An 11,216-nucleotide genomic window follows, 5' to 3' on the forward strand; every position below is an offset into this window, starting at 1 on the left:
AAAGCTCATTGCTTTTGATCACATCAACAAATAGTTAATATGTATACAATGATAGTTAATGCCATTTGTTGGTTACAGGTACCTTAAATTATAACCACAGGGCGTTTGCCACATTCATCTTGCCAATAATGGTCACATTATCATAAAGTAATATCCCCTTTATCATCAAAATCCATTACCCATTTACTTTATGTTTTTGATGATCAAGGGGAGATCATTTTTATAATAATTTCACCATTATTGGCAATATACAAATATCCAATATACAAATTATACGCATATACGACAGAACATGCATGCAGACGTAACTGTTAAGATGGATAACCCTCACATAGATTATTTTATTATATTGTCACCATAATGGTACAGTCGGGTCATTATATAAGACAAGATCTTAACAGGAATATAATTATTTAGTCACAAGCATGAATACATTTTTTATCAATAACAGTGATCACGTGACGTGAAATATGATCTCAAAACGATAATGACGACTGAAAAGGAATAGAAATGTGATACGCATACTGATAGGAAATAAATGTCTGAACACACGAATATTTATTTACATTCCCTATGTTAATACATGTATACGTACTTGTGTATAAATGCAATATATAAAAAGCTGTTTCTTTCTGTATGTATGCACTTGTGTATAAATGCAATATATAAAAAGCTGTTTCTTTCTGTATGTACGTACTAGTGTATAAATGCAATATATAAAAAGCTGTTTCTTTCTGTATGTATGCACTTGTGTATAAATGCAATATATAAAAAGCTGTTTCTTTCTGTATGTATGCACTTGTGTATAAATGCAATATATAAAAAAGCTGTTTCTTTCTGTATATAAAAAGCTGTTTCTTTCTGTATGTATGCACTTGTGTATAAATGCAATATATAAAAAGCTGTTTCTTTCTGTATGTACGTACTTGTGTATAAATGCAATATATAAAAAGCTGTTTCTTTCTGTATGTATGCACTTGTGTATAAATGCAATATATAAAAAGCTGTTTCTTTCTGTATGTACGTACTTGTGTAATAAATGCAATATATAAAAAGCTGTTTCTTTCTGTATGTACGCACTTGTGTATAAATGCAATATATAAAAAGCTGTTTCTTTCTGTATGTACGTACTAGTGTATAAATGCAATATATAAAAAGCTGTTTCTTTCTGTATGTATGCACTTGTGTATAAATGCAATATATAAAAAGCTGTTTCTTTCTGTATGTACGTACTTGTGTATAAATGCAATATATAAAAAGCTGTTTCTTTCTGTATGTATGCACTTGTGTATAAATGCAATATATAAAAAGCTGTTCTTTTTGTATGTACGTACTAGTGTATAAATGCAATATATAAAAAATCTGTTTCTTTCTGTATGTATGCACTTGTGTATAAATGCAATATATAAAAAGCTGTTTCTTTCTGTATGTATGCACTTGTGTATAAATGCAATATATAAAAAGCTGTTTCTTTCTGTATGTACGTACTTGTGTATAAATGCAAATATATTAAAAGCTGTTTATTTCTGTATGTATGCACTTGTGTATAAATGCAATATATAAAAAGCTGTTTCTTTCTGTATGTACGTACTAGTGTATAAATGCAATATATAAAAAGCTGTTTCTTTCTGTATGTATGCACTTGTGTATAAATGCAATATATAAAAAAGCTGTTTCTTTCTGTATGTATGCACTTGTGTATAAATGCAATATATAAAAAAGCTGTTTCTTTCTGTATATAAAAGCTGTTTCTTTCTGTATGTATGCACTTGTGTATAAATGCAATATATAAAAAGCTGTTTCTTTCTGTATGTACGTACTTGTGTATAAATGCAATATATAAAAAGCTGTTTTTTCTGTATGTATGCACTTGTGTATAAATGCAATATATAAAAAGCTGTTTCTTTCTGTATGTACGTACTTGTGTATAAATGCAATATATAAAAAGCTGTTTCTTTCTGTATGTACGCACTTGTGTATAAATGCAATATATAAAAAGCTGTTTCTTTCTGTATGTACGTACTAGTGTATAAATGCAATATATAAAAAGCTGTTTCTTTCTGTATGTATGCACTTGTGTATAAATGCAATATATAAAAAAGCTGTTTCTTTCTGTATGTACGTACTTGTGTATAAATGCAATATATAAAAAGCTGTTTCTTTCTGTATGTATGCACTTGTGTATAAATGCAATATATAAAAAGCTGTTTCTTTCTGTATGTACGTACTAGTGTATAAATGCAATATATAAAAATCTGTTTCTTTCTGTATGTATGCACTTGTGTATAAATGCAATATATAAAAAGCTGTTTCTTTCTGTATGTATGCACTTGTGTATAAATGCAATATATAAAAAGCTGTTTCTTTCTGTATGTACGTACTTGTGTATAAATGCAATATATAAAAAGCTGTTTATTTCTGTATGTATGCACTTGTGTATAAATGCAATATATAAAAAGCTGTTTCTTTCTGTATGTACGTACTTGTGTATAAATGCAATATATAAAAAGCTGTTTCTTTCTGTATGTACGTACTAGTGTATAAATGCACTATATCAAAGCTGTTTCTTTCTGTATATAATGGCATGTAACATATTCAAAAATGAATGTTTTTTTTTCATTTAGTACAATATCTTCCTTGTGCACAATTGATTCGCTGACACATTCGTTTACGAATAAACAACAAAATAATACCGAGTAATATCACAACTAGTAAAATTCCTGAGATAACTTGTTTTAGGTGAGAAAATGTCCACCATATAACTACACCATCCCACTGGTGCCAGGATGAGCCGGTCATGTGACGAACAAATTTCCTCATAACCGGTTCTTCCAGTAAATGTATTTCTTGTTTTTCGCTGTAAGACTTATACTGTGCATTGAGAAACATTGGTCCAGTTGTATACATGGTTGTTACATACGGTAGCACATACCAACGGTTCGCTGACTCCAGACCACAAACTACATGTTTCATAAAAGGATGTTTCGGTTTTGCTATCATAAAATCATTAGACACAACCGGCGGGCTTGTTAGATACAAAACAATGTCCGTTGTACTCTTGAATGTTTTATATAAGTCATTAAGCTGTTTTCCAGTTGATTTAATGTCTAGGTCAACATAAATTCCACCATACTCGTACAGCACAATGTACCTCGCCATGTCTGCACGTCGAACCCAGTGATCGTAACTGTGGTATAAATCCCGTAACTGCGGATACCGCTCCTCTAGAAGTTCCTCAACCATTGATGCATTCCACAGAGTGTATTTAAAACCATTATGATTATATTCCCATGTTTTTCTGGCAGAATTCAATCTTTCTGGTAATGTTTTATCCGTCATGTAGAAAAACATTTGATGAATATGCTTCGGTATAACACGTGATTTGTTTACACTGATATCTTGGGCGGAATCGCATGAAAATCCATCAATTATGCTGTGTTTTTTAACGTAAATATTACTGTACGAATAATTGTTAAGTGTAGCAAGCAGAAGAAAAACTGTCGTCTGCAAGACTGCAAAATACGCCAAACATTTTGTACGCCGCATTGAATCATTAACGCGACGTCTGTATTACAAAGTCATGTACATGTGTTTTAAAGTTCCCTTTACCCGCACAAATATTTCCAATTTGCCATGTAGACACTATAAACATACACTGCTTTACATTCAATATGCAACACGACACCTGGTCGCCATCTTCAGAGTGGTAACCTGATAATGCAAAACATTTGTACCTTCCGTCATCGTCGGATTACCCACGATACATAACATGTACATAAATCTAATTGTGTCGATATAAAGCAAAAGATGCGTAAAATGTCAATCAATGAAACCGTGTTTAGCAAAATTTATATTCTTCTACAGCGAAGGTAAACAACTAATTATAACAGAAAACAATCCCCCCCCCACGGTTTAAACCTGTTGCACGTGTCTTGCCAATATAACGGCAATACTATCCCCAAACTAAACTATTCCACAAGCAAAGACCACAATAGTTATATTTTTCTAAAGTCAACGTTTCAATAAACGTCGATTTGATTGGTTTTAATCGCCTCATGAAATCGTGAGACACGCCATGAAAAGGCTGTCTACGGCTAATAATTGTTGGGTATCCGACGATGACCTTCTTTCAGACGATCACGTTTCGCCACTCTCGGCATGCTTGGCATGCGCGTTAATGTTTGTGTTTTTCTACACATATGAACTTGTTTGTGTTTTTTACGCGCATTAAAGGTCAAACTGTCCCTTATCAGACATATCCTAACCAGGCTGGAAAAAATGTGAATAAACAAAACATTGCACCAACATCTTTTTACTGTCATTCACGAGACGTGAAAATATATATCTTCACACCTTGCAGCTTCTGTATGTTTTATCCCTGGCTAGGTTTGAAGAAGATCAAGTGATGGAAAGTTTTATTTGGAACTTATCTTCATCCCCTAGCCCATGAGAAGATTTTCAACCCTTAAGATGGTCCAGTCATTGTTAGAAAGAAGCCTGGCGCGTCGAAGACTCGTGAAACGTTATTATACTGGATCGTCACTAAATATTATTTTTTCTAAAATAATTAAACAAAACCAGTTTTAACCAAGCTCAAAATAATTGTATTCAACATATGACTGTACTTAGAATCCAAATAATTTTTAATTTTGGAGACAAAATAATTAATCATTCAGGAAGCATTATAGGTGACGCAGCTGTCTATAAACTTGATGTAATTAATGCATTGTGTACACCGGTCTTACTGATATTTGAGAAACCGGTGTGTAAATGTGAAAAAAGGATTCTTTTTTGTTTTTTTACCAATCCTAGCAGTTATGTAAATACAATAATAGCGGTAATATGATCCATCATAATGTAAACAACTACATGTACTATGTTATCATCTTTACGAACAAGAATTTAATTGTCCGAGACAATAGTCTCAATATCTCAAGGTCACAATAGTTGTATGAGCGCATTCGCAACTTTTCGGCCGTTTACGTCATGCTTCAACAGAGAGACTAATCGATCAATGATGTATTTACTGTGCAATATGAACAAATCATGTAAATTTTGTGGGACTCATGTATTAACTGGGCGACCAATCATGTAATTATAGTACGACCACTCATGTTTTAAATGTGCGACCAATCATGTGTTTATTGTGCGGCCAATCATGTATTTATTGTGCGACCAATCATTTATTTATAATGCGGCCAATCATGTATTTATTGTGCGACCAATCATGTATTTATTTTTCAACGAATCATGCTTTTATTTAGCGACTAATCATGCTTTTATTTTACGACCATGTATTCACTTAGCATCTCTTCAGCCGTAATTCATTTATAATCTATATGACACGGTATATTTCTATACAGTTTAACTGTTTCTAATATATCACCTATATTTACTGACTGTAACACGTGACACGTTCCGTTTATAGAATCAATCCACAGTCCTTTTTGAAACTTAATACTCGTACACCGACAGCAGTAACCATAGTTAATTGATTTTATCACTTGCGGAAATTCAAGATTGTATGGAAGAGCATTATTTAAAGTCAAAATTAAAAACTTGCGTTTAAAATTTATATTCACGATTAAACGAAAAAAAATAAAAATGTATATTCCATACATGTCTGGAAACTTAATTAGCATGTACAATAGTGCAATTACATATTATTGTATGCCTTTTTACTTTTTGTAATTTCATTTTCAAATAGTTTATCCTTTCAATATCTTGCTAACGTTATTTCACGGGGCGTCCGTGGCCGCTGTGGGTTCGAATCCCGACAGGGACTTGGATAAGCTATCCAGCTAGCTTACGGAACGTCGGTGGTTCTACTCAGTTGCTTAGTTGTCCGTTCGTGTCTGAAATAATGCAGCGGGGGGCACATTAGGCCGCTATTCCATAAGTAACGTGTCATGTGTGACCCGCGTAGTGATCGCGTGTCCGGGCATGTCCGTGGGTATTATTCCATAGGTTCGTTATTTTTATATACTTTTAATTGAAGTATTGCGAACAGAGGATAATTATTGGTAGAATATGAATTAACTTCATTATATACCGAAAAACAACAGTTTGTAACATCAAAGAATTAGGTAACAAAAATTGAATATTCAGTTAGGTTTTCAATAGCATCTCTTTAGCAACGAAGAACCAGATGGGTTTTTTTTTTAATCTGTCATCTCTGCTCGCATATAAACTTGTAAGGTTCTACCAACTATTTTGGCGAGTCTTTTTAAGTATTTTCTTTCAAATCGATAAAAGTATTTAATTTCGTTCGAATTGGCAAAAATTTTGTAGGGACGAGAACATGTCAGGTGACTAATCGCGTCCGAAAAAATCGCTCATCCTGCGAAACGGGTCGCGGATTTGCCGTCGGCGGAAGCGGGATGGTAAACGGACAAAAGGAATAGATTCTAACGTATTCTTTTGATTAGCGAATCGGGTAGCGACGCGGATGATCGGACGCGACCACTGATCACGTATAATGGAATAGCAGGCCTGTGAAGGTCTTCCTCCACCAATAAAGCTGAAACGTCGTGATGTGACCTATACTGTGTCTATGTGACGTAAAACCTAAAACAAACAAACGTTGTTTCACAGTTATTTACTTTGACAACATTTTGGGCAAGCGTTTTGCAATTGCAAAATCTACCGGGCCGATTCTGATAGTTGTTTCCTATTTGGCACGTGATTTATTAACTTCATAGCTTTGTGTGGCTATATAAGCCTCGGCTGTAATCACCCTGTGATATTTATATATTTGTAAATGCAGAAATTTAAATATTACGAAAAATATTGAAACAGATTTTATCGCACGAGAAGTAGTATAAGAGATAAAGGAAAAAATAGCCATGAGAGAGTACATGAATCTTAAATATGATACAAGCTGCTTGATTTAAATGCTTCATATACCCCAAAAATGTTATTGCTATTTTATTATTTCTCAAAAGCTTTTTCATATTTAGTATTCTGTAAGACCATCCAAAACGAATCGGCACTCTTTAACCATCTTTGTTTTTTGCTGCTATATCAAGTGTCTTGTCTTGTCAGTATTTTGTTCGGGATCTTTCCAATATCCGGTTGCAGCGCGTGATATTTTGAGATATTTCTTTTGAACAGATAAATCTAAAAGAATCGTATTGTTCAATTATTTTTGAGTGGTCTCCCTTTTTAAGACTTGAAAGAATATCATTACACATAGGCTGCATGTTCAATACAATTTTTCCATGATCATGATGATACCATAAATCCGTGATGATACCTTGGAAAAAGAAAACTCGTACATAGGGTGTCACCCCGGTATTAGAACCAGCCTGTTAGTAGTCTAGAAAATAGTTCACCCATAGTGTTATGTGTACTTATTCATCTATGCTATATGATGACTTCAAAAGTAGTTGTGTGTCTATTCTCCAGAACCTCATTCCTTGTGGGAAAGATTAAAGATGTACTACATTTCTTTTGTGATTAGGAAGATGTCTAACATATCATATATTTCGAATGGTGCGAAAATTGACAAGGTCTTGTACATAAGTAGGGTCAGATCAGTGCACATACCACGGGTAAATGATAATAATCAATAATAATAATGATAATAATAATAATGATGATGATGTGATGGTGGTTATGATGATGATAATGATATATATAAGTATATAATAAATATGTTCACCAATTATCTAATATATGAATAAATTGTTCAAATGGAGAAATCATAGTTCTATTACACATACATATGTATAACAGAGAAAGTCAGAAATCAATACGGTATATGGTAGAAGTTTAAACGTTATGATAAGAACATATGTATGTATGTCAGTTAAAGTTATTTATAACGCTGATATAAGTAATAGGTGATGTTCACTCGATTGTATCGAATATAGGTAAACCCCTAGTTTCACTTTCGATTTACATTGGCAGCACGAAGATTCAAGTAGTACAAAAATTGAAATGTAATTTGTTTTGTTTTGGGAACACTTTACCATAATAGTGTGGTAAGTTTTTTTTGTTGTTGTGTGTGCGCGTGCGCGTGTGTGTGTGTGTGTGTGGTATTAGATCAGTTCCATTTGAATTTTGTGATCAAAGTATGAAATATTAATAATGCTTTAGGGAAAAAAATACTGCATGTTCGTTTTAAAATGCCTTTTACGGGGTTAGTTTTTTAAAACAGTTTAAATGTTATTAAGAAAGCGCTTTTAAAAGGTTTTTTTGAATGAAAAAACCCCATTTTTAAAAAAAGGGCAAATGGTGTTTAAATTAGATTTTAAATTAACATTGAAAAAGATAATTTAAAAAAAATTTTTTTTGGGGTCCGCAAGAGGTGTGTGTAACAGAGGGGACTGTTTAGAAAAATAAACTGTTAATTTAAGGCTGTTAAAGATAGTTTTATCGGAGACACAGAGTCACATATTCTAAAAGTAAAACATTTTCATAAGACTAAAAAGTAGAGCAAAGTCTTATGGTTGTTAAAAATGAATTGTTAAAAGCCCAAAAATGCATTTTTTTATTTTCAACAAGCTTTTTTTTATTTACAGTTTCCAAAATTTCACAATCAACATTTTTTCTTCAGGTGATAAATATCTCACATGTACTAAATCCATTATGATGATATTATTATACACGTTTACCCTTTGTACTGAAGGAGAAAACTATTCGTCTCTCGGGCACAATGTTCTTTTAAAATGAACACTATTGAGGAATGTGTAGGAAATAGGCGACAAGAACTTAAATAAAAGACTTTTGATTGGTCAAAAAGTAGGTAAAGAACTTAAACATATTGTTTTTTTTTTTTTGTTTTACAGAAGGTAACAGTTTGGGTCGTTGCTCTTTGTCACATTTTATACAAAATGACCGACACTGAGAAGAAAGAATATGATTCAGATTTTTCTGAACTTGCTAAACAAATTGACACCACAATAGACCCGGACTTGGTGGACCAGCTTAACCAGGTTGATCATTTAAATTTGTTTTTTAAGTGTGATGCATTTGGCAACGAGGAACTTATTCCAGTCGGGAGTTGTGTTGATGGGTCGAAGATTACGTTACCTAGTGACAGTGGTGATGTTGATGTGTTGATGATTTCCAACAGGATCATTCTGACGGAATCTTTGTTCGATTATGACTTAGAGAGGCCTGCATTTCTCCATATTAAAGTGAACGAAGATCATGAAAAATACTTTAAAACTGTGCAAGACCCAGTCAACGGAATTTACCTACCAACTAGCGTACTTAAAGGACTGAAAGAAAAGATGTTCTTTATGTCAAAGGTATTTCTGAACGCGGAAATACAAGAAGGTTTATCTAAGGATGGGAAATTCCTGAACGTAACTAGAACGTCAGCTGTCGGCAAAGAACAAATTCAATTGTGTCTGGATGATGAAGAGGTCGTTAATATTCCTGAAAACGCAGATCCATTTGAATATAAAGTGAAAAGAATGGAGAAATTTGTTAGATGCTCTCTGGTTGGAATATTGAATGTGGTTGGTGAAATTGAAGCATCAGACGATAAAGATGAAACAGGAAGACCTGAAAGAAAAAAGTTAGCATATGAAGAAATGTCTTTGTCTGAAGTACTAAACAATTTCATAGACATGATTAAAGGATCATGCGGTACAAGCAATAACGATAACTTCGAGGACGATAAACCTGGCAAACAAGATGTCCATGGTGGTGCAAATTCTGATACCCCACAAAACTTTAATGAAGAGCACACTCACGCTAAGGCAAACAAGTCTTCGAGTGAAAATTTACACAAGAGAAAAATGTCAAAGAATTGTACACCACTACTGAAACCTGAAATACTTAACCCTAACACAGAACCAAAAGCAGAACGTGATAGCGACACACCGAAGAACGATGCTCCATTCTCTATAGCAAAATCTACAGATTATGTCCCTGCATATAGATTCGATGGCTGGCCACGAGTAGCAGACGAGTGGTTAACCCGGTCACGAAAGTGGCCATCGAAGGAAACCATGAAAGATGTTTTAAAGGCTGGGTGTCAGGTCGTAGCAAAACGACCTCTAGCTTTATGTAATATACCGATATCAGACGAGAGAGATCCTTACTTCAGATTGTCGTTTGCACTTTCTGAAGTACATCTTGCAAAGAGCATGAGAGAACCACAGTTGCTTTGTTGGCGTGTATTGAAAGCATACCAGAGATGTTATCTTGAGACTAAACCGAAGTTTCTTACCTCATATCATTGGAAGAATATACTGTTTTGGGTTAGTGAAAGTTTGGACGAATCATTTTGGACCGATGAAAATGTATCTGCAGCTGTCCTGAAATGTCTTGATTTTATGAATGATTGTCTACAAAATCAAAATCTGCCATTTTATTTCGTTAGAAAAATGAATATGTTTGATGGCTGTGATGGAACTCTTTTTGAAGGTCTGAAGAAAAGAGTTGAAGAAATTCGCTGTTCACCAGCTGAGTTCTTGAAATGCTTTATAATGGAGCCACCTACATCTCAGGTGTACTTTATGGATAAAGGTGAAATCGAAGTCATATTTAGTCAAGAAACAAAAGAACAGAATGATACAAAAATGACAGAAGAAATAGTAGATGGGATGTTAGGTATTTTTCTGTCTTCTTATAATATTGACAAAGGCGAATGTTTCATGGAACAGATACACACAAGCATGTTGCAGATTTTGAAAAAGTTACGTTTTGTCAAGAAAGAGAAGTCTTCTGATACTGCTCAAATTTCAGACAAAATGATACCAAAATTTAAAGATTGTATCGAGGCAATGAAAAGAAAGATAATGGGACAAAGTTTAAAGCATTTTATGAGTTTCCCCGTCATTTTTTGACGTTTTACAAGAGCACGAAACGAAAAATGAATCAGAGAAAAGAAGGGGAAAAAAAATGGCACTGTATAAAAAGCTTAAGTCTGGCCCTTTTTAGATATGCAGAAGGCCGATGGACCATCCGAATTTTTACCGTGTTTTAACGAAATGGCAACATTTATGCAAGACGAGCTAAAAGATAAAGCTGACAAAAGAGATGATGAAAACATGAGAGAAAATAAATTTGCATCAACAATAATAGGCGGATTTTCCCAATTCATGAAAGTCGTGCAAAAGAGCGACGAACCAGGAAACCAGAATGGAAATCTTGTTGACGACTTGCGGAAAACTGTTGATGAGATATCACAAGAACTGAGAAATACTTCAGTTACAAAACAGAGTTCAGAGAGGAAGTATGACACTGATATAGATCTT

The 11,216-nt window shown here is 33.7% G+C and overlaps 2 protein-coding genes across 2 annotated transcripts; one reads left to right on the top strand and one right to left on the bottom strand.

The window, feature by feature from the left end:
* Positions 1-2,616: 2,616 nt before the first annotated feature.
* On the bottom strand, positions 2,617-3,339 carry LOC132754202 (uncharacterized). Its single transcript, XM_060744797.1, has one exon. The coding sequence runs from the start codon at positions 3,337-3,339 to the stop codon at positions 2,617-2,619; it is 723 nt and encodes a 240-aa protein (XP_060600780.1).
* A 4,525-nt stretch (positions 3,340-7,864) lies between these two features.
* Positions 7,865-10,805, top strand: LOC132754203 (uncharacterized). The gene is made up of 2 exons (XM_060744798.1): positions 7,865-7,985; positions 8,793-10,805. The coding sequence occupies exon 2, from the start codon at positions 8,838-8,840 to the stop codon at positions 10,803-10,805; it is 1,968 nt and encodes a 655-aa protein (XP_060600781.1). The 5' UTR covers positions 7,865-7,985; positions 8,793-8,837.
* Positions 10,806-11,216: the final 411 nt, after the last annotated feature.

This window comes from Ruditapes philippinarum, unplaced genomic scaffold, assembly GCF_026571515.1.
Source record: "Ruditapes philippinarum isolate M1 unplaced genomic scaffold, ASM2657151v2 ctg2024_1_1_1_1, whole genome shotgun sequence".
Lineage (NCBI taxonomy): Eukaryota > Metazoa > Mollusca > Bivalvia > Venerida > Veneridae > Ruditapes > Ruditapes philippinarum.